General features: G+C 44.4%; 1 protein-coding gene across 1 annotated transcript; it reads right to left on the reverse strand.

Annotated features, from left to right (window-relative positions):
* Positions 1 to 4,801: 4,801 nt before the first annotated feature.
* On the reverse strand, positions 4,802 to 6,140 carry LOC136539253 (transcription factor bHLH18-like). Its single transcript, XM_066531188.1, has 4 exons — positions 6,102 to 6,140; positions 5,458 to 5,979; positions 5,021 to 5,368; positions 4,802 to 4,935 (listed from the first exon to the last, which is right to left on the reverse strand). Exons 1-4 carry the CDS (start codon positions 6,138 to 6,140, stop codon positions 4,867 to 4,869), a joined length of 978 nt encoding a protein of 325 aa, XP_066387285.1. The 3' UTR covers positions 4,802 to 4,866.
* Between the last annotated feature and the right edge of the window lie 9,868 nt (positions 6,141 to 16,008).

A 16,008-nucleotide genomic window follows, 5' to 3' on the forward strand; every position in this document is an offset into this window, starting at 1 on the left:
TGAGACCTTGTATGGTTGTGTCACTTTGGTCTAACAAACTAGTAAAACATGCAAAGGATGCATCAACTTGTTATATGTGTGCATCTACAGCCATGCGTATGCCACTAAGCGCATTTTACCACGGTACTAGGGCATGTAGATGGTAGCTAATACAGTCTTCAAGAAGAGGGTCAAAATATAAAACTGTTTTCCTTTGACGAAGATGTTGGGCTACTGCTGAATCACAGGCGCCGACCTCTCATCCACCCCGTAATATTTCTCAAATAACAACTAAGTTTAAGTCATCCTTGTTTCATTATACCATTGTTAGTTTGCATGATTTGCAAGTTGAAAACATTCAAACTCAGACTCATGAATGATTATTGAACTTGCTTCTTTCAAAAGTGAAGGCAAGAGGTGCGTGTTCCGGGCATGGGGAAGAGATGCGGGACGTGCAGAAGGGAGAGGAGAGAGGCGGACGAAAACGGTGGTGGCAAATCAACACACTTCATACTTCATAGTAGTATGGATATAGAGATAAACAGCCTGTTTGGCTATGCTGCTATAGTGCTGTATGAGCAGTCTTTTTTCTCCTCTCACTAGAACTGTAGCAGCAGAACAGGCCCAAAAGCTAACAAATATTATTTTCCTAAGTCCTCATGTTTGGGTCGTCAAAATCGTATTTGGGATGTAACCATAGGTCCGTGTTTGTGATCTTGGGCCGTTTTATACGTTTGTGGGCTGAGATTCACGTCAAGACGGCGATCTGTTCTTTTGGGCTGCCATTGTTGATCATTAGGCCAAGAGAGTAGAGATGGCTTTTCTCGTCCACTTTCTTTGCTTCTTGCATGACTAGACCAAAGCCTCTTGATCGCCAGAAAACAATTTTTTAATGTGGTTGTTCACCTCTTGGATAAATGCCAATTTCAACTCCGTCAAATAGACATTGACGCCACGATGCTCTTTGTTCGGTTATCTACTGAATTGTTCGATTTCTCTTATACGTAATACGTTGGAGCTGCTCGATAGCACCAATGAGCAGAGGCGGGCCAAACTTGGGCCTTACCAAACGGACATAACACAGACATGGGGCCTAATGTGACAAATTTCAGTAGTACTAAACTGCTTCTGAGCTCTGGTGCTTCTTCTGGGCTGTGTGTTTGTGGACCGGGCCGGGGCATGTTGAAGAGCTGTAATATCCCCCTCTCCTTGGGCATCAGGATGTCTCCTTGTCGGGAGTGTACGGGAACTACTGGTGAAGAGGGACCAAGTCCTCCCATGTCCCAAGCTCCTTCGTCAAGCTAGACCACTTGATGAGGGTTTCATGCATCGAGGTGTCGTTGTCGGCAGAAACACGCCTCTAGAGAACCTATTCATGGTACTGGAGTCCAGAATCAATTGATGTCAGGAAGTAATGGCGATACCTGGTGTTTGGATGAGACCGCCGGCTTCAGAAGCGAAAAATGCATGGAATATAGGGTGGATGGACGACTTAGCAGGAAGATCGAGTTTGTAGGCGACTGCACTGACGTTGAAGGGGATCTTTCAGGCGGCACAGACCATGTGGTATGAGAGATGTCTTGATGCATGCACAATGGAAGCAATGGCGTGTCATGATGGCCTGAAGGTTGCTGTGCAGTTGGGGTTGCAATGGGTTTCTCTGGAGACCGACAGTTTGGAGCTAATCCATTTGTGGAAGGAGACACAAAGATCCATCATTGGTCCGGTTCTGAAAGAGATTGATGAGCTTATAGTCTTGCCTTTCATTTTTTTTTGTTTTAACATGGTAGTAAAAATTGTAATAAGGTTGCTCATTTGTTAGCTAAGCAAGTCACTAGCACGAATAGCTTGGAGAGATGGTATGTAACTCCAGCGTGTATTAGTGATTTGATCATGTACGAGGCCTCGGTTGATGTAAATGAAAGGCAAGCAATGCAAAAAAAAAAAAACAGCCCTAAAAGTTTAACCAAACAGACCTATATTATATACAGATTCAAGAGGCAAACCTTGGCCGATCCTTGCTCTCAGAATGTTGTGTATCCCAGGTTCATGTAGATCCGTAACGATCAGCTCGACACGAGGGTCTCAGTCACCCACCTGCATGCACGAGGTTCTAGGTTCCCTGTCGTGCTAGGTCTGCAGCGTGGGCCTACTAGCTAGGCCGCCTGCATGGCTCGCTCGTAGCTCACTCTCTGAGACTGCATCGATCAAATGGCGAGACTGCCACCAACGCGAGGCTCCCGATAGCCCGCACTCGGCCACATGAGGCCCTAGGCTCTCTGCCAAGCTAAAATCTATATCTATGTTTCAACTTTTGTCTATGAGAAATCAATTCTTTTGGTTTTTGGGGCACCACGAAATTAATTACCTAGTATACTCTAAAGTTTAAAGGTCATTTTACTTCATGCGTTGTTAAAAAAAATCCTAAAAATATATTAGACCATTGTATGATGCTGGCGGAACAACTCTTGCGAGCTTGGAATCGATATATCCAGCTATTCTCGGCATCAATATGCAACAATTATAAAAAAACATCAATATGCCATATGATGATTTATGAGAGAACTTCCTCGTTGCCATCAAAACTTATACCGGTTCCTGGTTGCCATAAAAAATTACCTTAGACAATACTCTTTTCCCAATACATGTTGATGGGGGTTTTCCCTTTCACAAGTCATTGATCGATGTTCCTATTTTATCTCCTATATGAGATCCGTTTGTGTTTTCTACCGTTGTCATCTTCGTGGCTTCTACTCTAACATTAGGCACGACTCACTGGCCTCTTCTCTATTTTCTGACTATATATGCATCATGGCGCAACGCACGATGTTCGATGGGATGCCCACATGCATTGCCTCTACGCCTCTTCATCCATACATGCCCAACAGTTGGCTCGCCCTATAAAGTCGATTAGAGTTCCCCCACCATCCTCCCCGCTCGCTCCTCCCTATCACTTCCTCAATCTAGCGCTTCAAATCGACACTACAAGCCGTCAATCGAACTCAATATATACTAGCGCCCTTGATATCTTGGCCGAACCTTCCCCTACCCTCCTTTCTCCTCCATCGGCATCGCAAACACCTACCGCATTCACCTTGCTCGTTCTTGGACTCCAATCCGCTCCCAACCATGTCATTTCCATAGCTCGCCGAAGTGCACCACCACATATGTTTGCCTTTCACTATGATTAGACGACTTTGAAGTGTCCCCATCATCAAGAACACCTCTATTGAGCTCATTGTGACCTCCTCCTCATCCTGTGCCACTCGCCAGGCACAAGAGTGCCATCGCGACCGAGCTTGGCACAAGCAGCGAATAGGTTGGCGAGGGCAGTGGGGCAGGTGAGAAATAAGAACCATGAAGGTGTGGAGGCACGTGGGGACTGCCATGGCAGAGGGAGATGGGGTGCACCATACTATGTGAGAGAGAAAGGGGGGGGGGGGGGGGGCAGAGAAACGAAAGAATAGAAAGGGAGGGAGGAGGTGGAAACAGCTAGGGGCAAAAACAACATTTCTTCATTGTTATGTGTTCTCCTGAGCTATAAATGAATATTTTAATGAGCATGATGTCTTCCAATAAATTTATCACAAACCATAGTGTCAATAGCCAATTATACTTTTTTAAAGTGTTCAGCTGACAACTGTGACTTCAGTTTTAGTGTCCCGGAGCTACTTTCGCCATGATATTTATGTACCGGTGGCATGGAAATAGAAAAGTGGCCAGCACCCACGGTACGGCGCTTCGCTTATTATTCTTCCTTCAAAAGCACAAGTGACTAGTTTTTATTGCAACAATATGATGCATAACTTATTGGCATATGGATAGAGAGAGAGAGAGTATATTTAAGGCAGCAACTAGCAATATCTTTTCTGCAACAGCATATACAGTATTGGTTTTATGTCTCAATTAAGTTGACGTCCCTCTCCTCTTATATTCCACTTATTGTTGAGACCAGCAAGTGCATCCACCCTTAGACAATACTCACAGATTGGAAAACAGCTTTTTGCCTTTTTGTACGTGTGCCGTTGCGCCCACTGGTTGTGCCACAAAAACCACCAGCAGCTCCATCATCGGTCAGCTGGATATGGATTAGCCAGAAGAGCAAGGGTGGACTTCATGCATTGTAGTGGCTATAGCTGCCGTTGAGATTCCGGCATATCTCCATTATTTACTATTTTGACCAACAGTTTGCTTCGGGAAAGTGTGTTAACGTTTACTGTTACTATATATGTATTCCCGGGTTATCGAGATACACTGTATTGAATGATTCTGTTTATAGAATATCCCAGTAGGTGCCATACTTAATTATACTCACACGTATTGGATTCTTAGTGCAGCAGTCTTTAGATTTCTCTCAGCAATATATGGTAACTCCAAGAATATGTATGGTGCGAGCTTTGGCGATTACGTACGCATTGGGGTATCTTTTAATTTATCATGCAAAAATATTTTAATGCATTTGTCTTGGAAAAAATGTGACAAATAAATGAGCTATTATTTACTAGAGAGAAGATCATGTACGAGGGAGAAATGGTCGGCGTGCATGTACAGTGAACACCTTTTATATATAGTTCACAAGGTGAAGTAAGAAAAACCGAAGGGATGCACTAATGGTATACCTTCAATTCGTAGCCAGTTGAGTGTGTAGCTAAATAATGGTACTAAAGATATATATAACATGGAACAATGCAATATGATGATAATTGCAAATTAAAGCTGCATGCCTGCATCCAATAATTATATTGCTACAACAAACATAAGATTGCCCTTGAAACAAGTAGAACAGGGACACCAGCTAATTCAGTAAATCACCTAGATTCATGCCACTTCGATCTCCATTTGTAGGTATATCGATCAATAGCTTGCGCGTGGAACTGAAATCTGAACCTAATTTTTTTTCAAAACAGCATTTAGATTATTCACAAGTTCAACTGAGGTGGAGAATCCATCTTCAACCTGCATGGTTAGAAAAATATAAACTGACATGAAGCCTTGGATCGAAACTAAGAATTATTAGTAACATTATTAAGACAAGATGTACCTGCGCTGTGATGGTGATGTTTAACGAGGACCCGGCGAGCAGCAAGACGTTGGTGTTGATGGTGGAGAGGCCGTGCTTCTCCAGCTCCTTGAGCAGCATGATGAGCACCCCCTTCTTCTCCCGGCACACCACCCTCAGCAGAACAGTCGTCCCCCGGACGTCCGCTTCGATCTTGGGGCCGGCGTCGTCCTCCTCCTCCATTGATCCGACGCAGCACCGGGCGTCCAACGGCGGGGACTCCGCCGTGCTGCCGGTGCTGCTCTGGCACTCCTCCTGCAGGACCTTGAGCCTGCCCCTCAGGCGGTGCACGTAGTCGATGGTACTCCCCAGGAGAGACACCTTGCCTGTCTGGGAATTATATGAAATGAAACATACACACTTCACCTTAGTATTAATTAGGAGCTGATGAGCTGAAGGCGATGAGCTTATTAGCTGACCTTGGTGATGTCCGGGATGATGGACGCGAGAGCCGCGAACTGGTGATTCATCTTCTCCCGGCGCTTCCTCTCCGCGACGATGTGCTCATGCACGCCGGAGCTCGCCCTCGGCCGCCCTCCTTTACTACTACCCTCCATCGTCGTCATCCACGGTGTCCCAGCTGCGGTTGTGCCGCCGTTGCTTTCCTTCTGCTTCGGCTCTCGCGAAGAGAAGCTCATCAGCTGCTCCGACTTGCCGCCGGTGAAGGAGAACAAGCTGTCTTTGTTGCCGCCTGCTGCGCTGATGGCCGCCGCCGTCGGGAGAAAGCCCTCGTCGGCCTCGGCGTAGGATCCGCAGCTCATGTCTCCGTGAAAGGGGAATCCTGTCGTGTTCGTGCGTTGCTGCCGCTGATCCAACAATTCTACTTGCTGCTGTTCTTGGTGAATAGGCTGGTGGTCCCAGAGCTGGTCGGCGAGGGATTCGGCGAGCTGCTGCATGGTCAGCGCGTCAATGAAGTCCAGCTCCCCGACCTCCTTGTTTTCCTGCATCCAATCAAACTAACAGCCTTATTTGTAATCTTCGTTCGTCGGCCGGATGCAAACATTGCAAAAACCACAAGAACGTAACGAAGAATATGCATGGATTGGGTAACGGCGCAGCTTACCAGTTCTGCCAGCCACTTATGACTGGCCGTGGAGTCCATCTCGCTCTGTGTGAGAGTACGAACAGTACGTTTTTCAATATGTAGGATCGAGGGCACAGCCGCACTTCATTCTCTGGACAACAACAACCATAGTACGTATAAGATAGTGCAAGTGTGAGCACCCTATGGCTACGAGGAAGCCTCAAGCTGGAGTTCTAGAGACGAGCATCGCATCATCAAGGGTATGTGTCCTCAACGGTGACCTTGTAATGCACATCTTCTATTGGGGTAGTGTTAATCATGTCTTTCAATCAGGGTTGAGAATTTCGGCCAGTTGCCACTGAAAACTGGCAATTTTTGTTTCTACCAGTGACCTCTGATAAATAGACATACCGGTAATTTCGTTCAGGTTTTTTCGAATTTCAGTTAAAAAATTCATGAATATTTGATAAATTTGAATGAAATTTTAGCCGATTTCGACCAATTTTCATTATTTTCGTTTCTATCGGCCTCCTCCTATATTCATGTCTTAATCGGTAGGCTGAACTCTGCTTTCAATTCATCTGTGATCCAAATAAGCCTCCTTTTTATGCTATCATCTAATCTGGTTTTGTAGATTTGCAAGTCAGTTAGCCATATTGTTTAGAATGTTGATGTGTGACCATGGGGATTCAATATGCATATAGATGATCTACCAAAGTAGCATGACACATGCAGGGATGTCTCCTTTCGTGATTGTTGTGTTATGCCTTTCCCCCTTGGACCTCTGGGCTCAAGGATGAAAAGGTGAAGGACCGAGAAAGGCGACTAGAAGGGGGTTGAATGGGAGCCAATCCAAATTTTCTTTCGAAATAGGCCGCTATACCAAACAACCCTCCAAACACCAAAACCAACAAGTGAAATGCCCTCGAGCCAACTAGGGACTCGATGCTCTCTAGGATGACTAGAGAACACAGCGGGACACTCACCACATCGGAAAACTAAAAGCTCGACCGAAACTTCACCGAAAAGCAAAAGCGAATGATCTCAAGCACCACTCAACCAAACCAAGTGCTCATGGTGAAATTATCCAAGCCAACTGGTGACTTGATATAGTTTCAAAACCTTCCTTGACACCTCAGAAACCTCATGCAAGAAGAGGATCCAAGAACGGACACCCGGAACTACATAGAGCAGCATGGTCATGATAGTATATCTAGGCCTAGTAGGGAGCTACATCAGGAGGTAGACTAGAGGGATGTGGTTAAACAAGCAATGAATGAGATGCTTGATTTACTTTCTCATTGGTTATAGAACTACAACACATGCTTAGCCTAAATCTCATATCAAGATGTATTTACCTCACTATCTTATGTGGATATGATCTATACAATGCTTTATCTTGTTAGGTTAGATTTAGCCTCTTTTATGTATATCATTATTTAGTTTGCCTTTATGTGCAATTGAAGCTAGGTTAGATATAAAACACTAGCCAAACCACTATCGATCCCTATGGATACCATATGAACCCTTCAATACTATTTAGGAAAAGCTACAACCACACCATGCACTTGTGGTTTACAAATTTTGTGTTTACAAAGTACCAATAATATCATCTTGGTCTCTCCATTGGAAATACAAGCTATTCCAACAACCTGTAGCAAAATATCTAAACCAAAGAACATGGTGGTCTCTGTCCTTCTCAACAATATTTTTACATAGAACACATGTAAAAGTAGAATGGACATTAAGGTTTCTGCACCGCAACATGTTTGTTATGTTTAGCTGATCCACTATCATAAACGAATGCAAGCAAAAAAATTTGACCATGGTGTGCATTTTTACGTCCATATCTTGGAGAAAGTATGTGGAATATTCATACCATCAACCACAAATTTGTAAAGCCTATAGGAAGCATAGGTTTGATTCCCCAGTATGAACTGATCTTGGAAATTGCCTTCATATGTTATCCCATTAAGCACAGTATGAACTAACAGTGAGAGTGTTGCTTTTGTCATAAGAATGAGACAACTAAGCACATTTTCTTTGAATGCCGCTTTGCACGGGTAATTTGGGGTTGCATGCAAGTTGTATTAAATCTCCCCCAGCCTCGTAGTATTCCCCATCTTTTTGGAAGTTGGCTTTGAGGGTTTTAGAAGGATCTCAAACCTATAATTATGTTGGGTGTAGTAGCTACTTGTTGGTCGATTTAGTTATGCAGAAATGATTTAGTTTTGGAAAAAGCTTGTTTATTCTCCCTTGTAGGTGGTTTATTCGGTAATCCATTGGCTATGTACATGGACTATTCTCCAAAAGCCCTATGCACGGGCTTTGGTGTTGAATGCATCGTAACAATTGATACAAGCGTCTACGATGTTTTTCTACTAGGCAAAGGGTGGCGATCTAGTGTCTTAGAATCGTGGGCAATTAGAGTGTCAGACGTTTTTTCTCTTAGGCTTTGTGATTAGGCACAGAAGCTGGAAGTGAATTCACTTTTATTGTATCATCTCGATGTAATACTAGTGAATTAATAAAATCCTTCATAAAAAATCATATTAAGCTCCATTTGGCAGAACTACATCTTTAAGAAATCCATGGGTTTCTTGGAGCTAGGTATTTATAGCCCCAACAAATTTGCACTACTACATAAAATCTTTTGCGAGGTGGTGCCCTTTTATTAACCAAGGCATTTGCAAAATCCAACTACCTCAGTTAATGCCTGGGATTAACGGAGGCGATCACAATTAACCGCCTCGCAAAATCGATTTACAGAGGTGGATAAAAAATAACCGTCTCATAAAATCTATTAACCAATCGAGGCGGGCCTTACAAGAGGCCAGCCTCCAAAAATGCCTCCATTTTTGGAGGCAGGTCCCTTAAGATGCTCGCCTCCGTTAATGTGGCCAAGCCCACTCTGATTTAGAAAAGCCCACCTCGACCTGATATATCGCTAGGAGTATATATATGAGACCTTAGGGTTTCACTCACTCATCCTTTTCTCTCTCTCCCTCGGCCGCGCTGAGCACGGTGCCCCTCTCCCTCTCCCTCATCCTCCCACTCCCTTAGCTCGTCTCCCTCTTCGGCATGCGGCGAGCGACACCTCCCTCTCCCTCTATTTCTCGCTCGCGCAGAGCACTAGGGGCTGGCGGCGCTATGCCCCGTGCCTCCCTCTCCCTCTCTATCACATGTGCGACCCTCCTCCACAACCAGGTGGCAGGGAGGAGCCCTCCAGTGGTGGATCCAGAGGTGAGGAGCCCGCCAGCAGTGGATCCGACTGCGCCCCAGCCTCCTTTCCTCTCTTCCTCCTCATCCTCCAGTTGCGGCGGGCTCCCAGCCGCGCCCCTCATCTCCTTCTTCCATGGCACCACCACCGCGTGGATCCGGTGGAGAGGAGCCTACCGGTGGAAGATTCACCGGGGAGGAGTCCGCCGGCGGTGGATTTGGCAAGGAGGAGCGCACTAGCGGTGGATCCAACAGGGAGGGTGGATCCGATGAGAAGGAGTGCACCAGCGTCGGATCTGGCGACATAGCGTCGGATCTAGCGACATAGCATCGGCGAGGAGGCATCGGCGAGCGGCGGCGACGCAAGGCCTAGATCCAAGCCCGGTTAGGGCTGGGTATGTAATGCCCTAGAGTCCAAACAACTCAGATCCACTCTACATGCTGAGTGAACCACACCTACCACCATCCCACTTACACTTGCGTCCTCGCTTCACGTAAAAGGATTAACCCAAGGATGGTGGGATGGACTCTAGAAACCTTATATGTTGGTCTAACCCACCCTACACACAACCAAGGTGGGACTAAAACCTCCATAATATCTTATAACATGCACATGGGCCACTATGGGCTAAATTCCAAACTAGGCCAGATGTAATATACACCCTCACTCAAATGGCCCGACTGTCCTCGTCGGCCCAACACACCCACAACCAGGACAAACAATGACCAGGAATCTTCCCTCTTAGCACAGGCGACCGTGTGCGTCCAATGCCGGCACATGTGTCATGTCGTGCACCCCGTGGGGCCTACACGCGCAATGAACCCCATGTCCATGCCCCTGACCCGCACGTGCACGTGACCTCGAAGGTCGGCTCTGATACCATTTGTAACTGCCCCAGAGTCTAAACGGCCCAGATTCGCTATACACACTGAGTGAATCACACCTACCACCATCCTACTTACGCTTTCATCCTCGCTTCGTGTAAAAGGATTAACCCGAGACTGGTGGGATGGACTCTAGAAGCCTTATATATTGGTCTAACCCACCCTACACAACCAAGGTGGGAGTAAACCCTCCACAATATCTCATAACATACACATAGGCCACTATGGGCCAAATTCCAAACTAGGTCGGATGTGACAGGGTATGAGCTTTTTCTTTTTTGTTGTTGTTTTATTTGATTTACCAAGGCGGACATTTGACTCACCTTGGTAAAGAATGGTTAATCACGACCTTTAGGCCAAGGCGGACGTGATGCCCGCCTCGGTTAATGCAAAACACCTGCCACGGTTAAGTTTTATGTAGTAGTGTTGGATCTGGATATGGAGATGATGATTACAAATCCAATACGGATCTCAAAGCTGGAGCTGTGTCAAATGGGAACACTTGGCATTTGTGAGTCAAGTCTCTACCACCCTATGCCTAATGAACACCACCTAAAAGCATCTCCAAGATGTCTTTCTTAAACTCACTCTCTAAATCATCATTTGCAGAGCCATTTGAATAAAAATTGCTCTCTATCTCTTTCCACCCTCCAACAACTTCTCTTCTGCGCACTCTAGAGAGGCAGCCCGGCTCTCCATCTTTAGCTAGCTAGAAATTCGAAACAAAGGGTGGCAATATTTGAAGATCTAATTAAAGAACCTGTTAGAGTGCATTTTTTTACTAAAATATCTATTCCTATTAATTAGGAAGGATATAAAGAGGCGCTTGGAGTTGCTCTAATTAGCTACGAAAACTTTTGTTTTTCATGCTACCTTGAACTTTTTAAGATGGGTAACCGAAAAGCATAGGCATGCACCATTTGACATGTCATTTACGTCCAGTATTTCGAGCTCTAAATAGAACTCATACCTAAATCGACTAGTCAAACTGGAGTATTTTCAGCACAACAATTACTTTCAATATTGTGATCCAACCATGTTTGTTAAACCTTTGATTCGAAGTTTGAACATGTTGCTATTTGACTCTCGTGGCCAGCATGTCATAGTAGCCCTACAGGCAGTGATCGGTTGCCTCGCTAATTCCTAGCACCACTAGGATTTAGCCAAGGTCAAACATATGCTTGTTTGGTTCGTCGGCTAAGGATGTACTCGGGGAGCCTAGAATAATGTTTGGTATTGTTGGTTTGATCACCAACATGGATCTGAAATTACTTTTGCTGTCTGTGGATGAAAGCACGATATTGTCGAGGTAGTAGGACTAGATTTGGGTACTTGATTGAGCTCTCTTGTGGATTTTACTGAATTGTCTATGAATATTTTGGTGCGGGAACACCATGAAAAATTTATGGGTCTATCACTGATTTTGCTTGAAAAGTTTGCCTCTAAAAATAGCGTCATTTTCATATGTTATTTTTTTATTAATAGATCCACTTCTAAAGTCAATTTCTAGAGAAAGGGATATGGCCATTGTGCCTGTTGACTACTTTTAGACATATGCTTTGTTCTACCACCTCCAAAAATAAAAATATGGTTTCTTTAAATTTTATTTTTTTGGTAATGTGTATCTGGTCTCCACCACCTTGCAGGCCGCTATCGTATTTGCGCGCGTGCTTGATGGTAACAGGGTCCATGATATTTGCTCTTCATTGAACGCCTCCCAGATAGTCAGATTTTCTGTGCATATGTTTTGACAATTCGGCCGGAGTCGTCCACTCTTATGCAGACTACAAAGAGTTTCTGTGGCGATCATATATCTGTGCAAATAGCGCCGGCCTGATTATTGGATCGTGGTGAGTGATGCACGTGCGTTTCCAATTTGAGCCGTTGAAAAGGGCAAATAATAAGTGGCCTTTATTTTAGCACAAGTATCATGCTTTACACGGCAAAACATATGTATTTTCACTCGGATCAATTCTAACTAACTTCCAAGCTGGCACCCATCCAGATCCAACACTGACAAATTCTCTCTTCAAAAACGATATCCATGGCAAATCTTTCGTGTATATCCACATCACAACTCACACGTTTGTAACACCCTCGGTGTTACGCTGTACAACTTTTTGTTTAAACACTGCATGAGCATCATACTTATGTGTAAATGTGTGTAATATTTGGTGTAAAGTAATATATGGAACTTGAAACGTTCATCGGAAACACGAAACGAATGTTACATTTTATGTCGCGTTGTATCACTTACGGTTCTAAATGAATTTTTATTGAACGGAAATGCTATAGAACGAATATGCGAAACTTTAGTAAAGTTTGTAGCATGAATTTCATAAGTGACGATAAAATACTAGTGGTCGAGAATGGGATTCGCTAGCTAGCATACTTGATAGCTTGGAAATCGAATTCGACGCGAACCCGAACAAAAACTTCGTCACTTTTCTAAAGTCTGAAAATGGGTCGACGAAGCTAAGTTCGACAATTTTTATAGGAGAATCAGGTTAGGTTGTGGCACGGTTTAAGGGTTTGTTTTAGTTGCTTGATATACCATCTCGAGCGTAAAATAGTTGGTTTAGCAACTGGATCGTCGAGTTGGGTTTTTGGGCAGCCTTAAAAAGAGTGCAAGTCACTTTTCCCGGCCAATTGCAGCGTCTGGGCGCGATCACCGCGCCGACACTCGTCGTCGCCGCTGAAATGTCCTAATGGCTAGAGGGAGGGGTGAATAGCCTATTAAAAATTTCTACAACAACACTTAACAAACCGGTTAGACAATAATGAGACGAAGCAAGTGTTGCGCTAGCCTACTAAAAGTGCAAGCTACCTACCACAATTCTAGTTTATACGGTTTCTATCCACACAAGACTATGGCTCTACACTAAGTTAGTGTGCTCTCAAAGGCTAACTAAAGAGCCACACTAACCAAACTAACAAGCTCTCACAACTAGCTACACTAAAGAGCTTGGTAACTAGTTTGCGGTAATGTAAAGAGAGAGAGCAAGATAGTTATACCACAGTGTCGAGGAAGGAACCAATCAATCACAAGAATGAATATCAACAAAGACCAATCACCTCGGAATCAAATGATGACACAATGATTTTTTACCGAGGTTCACTTGCTTGCCGACAAGCTAGTCCTCGTTGTGGCGATTCACTGACTTGGAGGTTCACGCCCTAATTGGCATCACACGCCAAACCCTCAATAGGGTGCCGCACAACCAACACAAGATGAGGATCACACAAGCCATGAGCAATTTACTAAAGTATCTTTTGGCTCTCCACCGGGGAAAGGTCAAGAACCCCTCACAATCACCATGATCGGAGCCGGAGACAATCACCAACCTCCGCTCGACGATCCTTGCTGCTCCAAGCCGTCTAGGTGGCGGCAACCACCAAGAGTAACAAGCGAATCCCGCAGCGAAACACGAACACCAAGTGTCTCTAGATGCAAACACTCAAGCAATGCACTTGGATTCTCTCCCAATCTCACAAAGATGATGAATCAATGATGGAGATGAGTGGGAGGGCTTTGGCTAAGCTCACAAGGTTGCTATGCCAATGCAAATGGCCGAGAGAGTGAGCTTGAGCCGGCCATGAGGCTTAAATAGAAACCCCCACGAAATAGAGCCGTTGTACCCCTTCATTGGGCACTGCTCGGGGTCATCGGATGCTCCGGTCAGATCAACCGGACGCTGGACCCTAGCGTTCGGTCGCCCGATACTTGCCACGTGTCACTGGCTTCAAACGCTGTTCACCCAATCTCAATGGTCAAGAGTTGACCGGACGCGCTGCTCAAACCGATCGGATGCTCCAGCACCAGCGTCCGGTCATTTCCAGTAAGGTTCCAACTGTGACCGGACGCATCAGTTAGATCATGACCGGACGCTGGACCTCAGCGTCCGGTCAGTTCCAGTAAGCTTCCACACGTGACCAGACATGTCTGATCAAGCGCGACCGGATGCACCTAGCGTCCAATCACAGACTGCCTCTTCACTGTGCTGCCACATCTTGTGTGACCGGACGCAGCCAGCCAGCGTCTGGTCACTCCAACGCCAGCGTCTGGTCGAAGACCAACACTGTGTGTCTTCAACTGCCACTGACCGGATGCGCCGGTCCAACCGAGACCAGCGTCCGGTCACTTGGTGACCAGTGTGACTAACTCCTTTTCAACTCTATCTTCTTCACCCTTCCTCAAATGTGATAACCACCAAGTGTATTACCTTGTGCACATGTGTTAGCATATTTTCACAAACATTTTCAATGGTGTTAGCACTCCACTAGATCCTAAATGCATATGCAATGAGTTAGAGCATCTAGTGGCACTTTGACAACCGAATTTCGATACGAGTTTCACCCCTCTTAATAGTATGGCTATCAATCATAAATATGATCACACTCACTAAGTGTCTCGATCACCAAAACAAAATGGCTCCTATAATTTATACCTTTACCTTGAGCCTTTTGTTTTTCTCTTCTTTTCAAGTCCAAGCACTTGATCATCACCATGGCATCACCATCATCATGTCATGATCTTCATTTACTTCACCACTTGGAGTGTGCTACCTATCTCATGATCACTTGATAAACTAGGTTAGCACTTAGGGTTTTATCAATTCACCAAAACCAAACTAGAGCTTTCAATCTCCTCCTTTTTGGTCATTAATGACAACCCTTTCACAAAAGATATGAATTGAAATTCAATTGAATCCATGTTGCTTGTCTAAGCATGTTTACTATGTGTAAAAGGATATGGACAAGTTTCATGAACCCCAAATGGTAGCAATTTCTCCCCCTACATATGTGCTAAGAGTTTGGATCATAGCTTGCACATATGCTAAAATAAGAAATATACGAGACAATGTCTACCAAATGATGCTAAGGTATAAAAGATGGACCTTTAAAGCGTGATACCAATCGGAGTGACCAATATACCATCCTTAGCACCATGGTTAGCTCTATACCACTTGGAAATGAAATCACTATATAACCTATGCATGCTAGTTTTTCATTTCATCATCCAAACCTACAGCTACCATACACCACACAAGCATGGATATTGAAATTTAAAACTTGTGCCATGCAAGCAAACATATGAAATGCACATTCAAATGCACCATACAAGTTCATGAGCTTACTCCCCCCTACTTGTGTGCTTAAAATTTGAATTGATCTCCTTCCTTTGTCATATCTCTCCCCTATGTCAAATTCTCCCCCTTTGTTGTCTTTTCATTATCTTAGTACACTAATATCTTTGTTTTTCTCCCCATGTACTAATATCACTAATATCTTTGTTTTTCTCCCCCTTTGTCATCTATGACCACAAAGGTTCAAAATGTGGATAGGTTGAGATTTATCAATGTCAATCAATGAGGTGAGGATCATTTTCACAAATTTGGTCCAATCTAGATCATTTGCCAAAGATATTTAACTCGGTTTGATCCAAGGACATGCTTCTTCACACCTCCAAATAAGGGTTATCTTGTACCATGTTGAGTTAAACACTTAGAGCTCATTTTCTAGATTAAACACTAGGTTTACGAGACCACAAACATGTCATATGCTACCACTAGATCAAAATAAGCATAGAAGCAATAGTGGTACCATACAAACATCAAATTCATTTGATTTTCATGAATGAGTCTATTGAATGTGAAAGATGTCTAGATGCACTAAACATGTCCTTAGCAAGGATGTATGCCATGCCAACCAACTTTTACTTTGGATTGCTCGAAGGAGAGGCATGTCATATAAATGGGGGGGGGGTGCATCAACACATATTTGAGAAATCCAATATGTTCAACTCATTCCTTAGCTTGCAAAACCTTTTCTCATCCAATGG

Source organism: Miscanthus floridulus, chromosome 2 (assembly GCF_019320115.1).
Source record: "Miscanthus floridulus cultivar M001 chromosome 2, ASM1932011v1, whole genome shotgun sequence".
In the NCBI taxonomy this organism is placed as follows: domain Eukaryota; kingdom Viridiplantae; phylum Streptophyta; class Magnoliopsida; order Poales; family Poaceae; genus Miscanthus; species Miscanthus floridulus.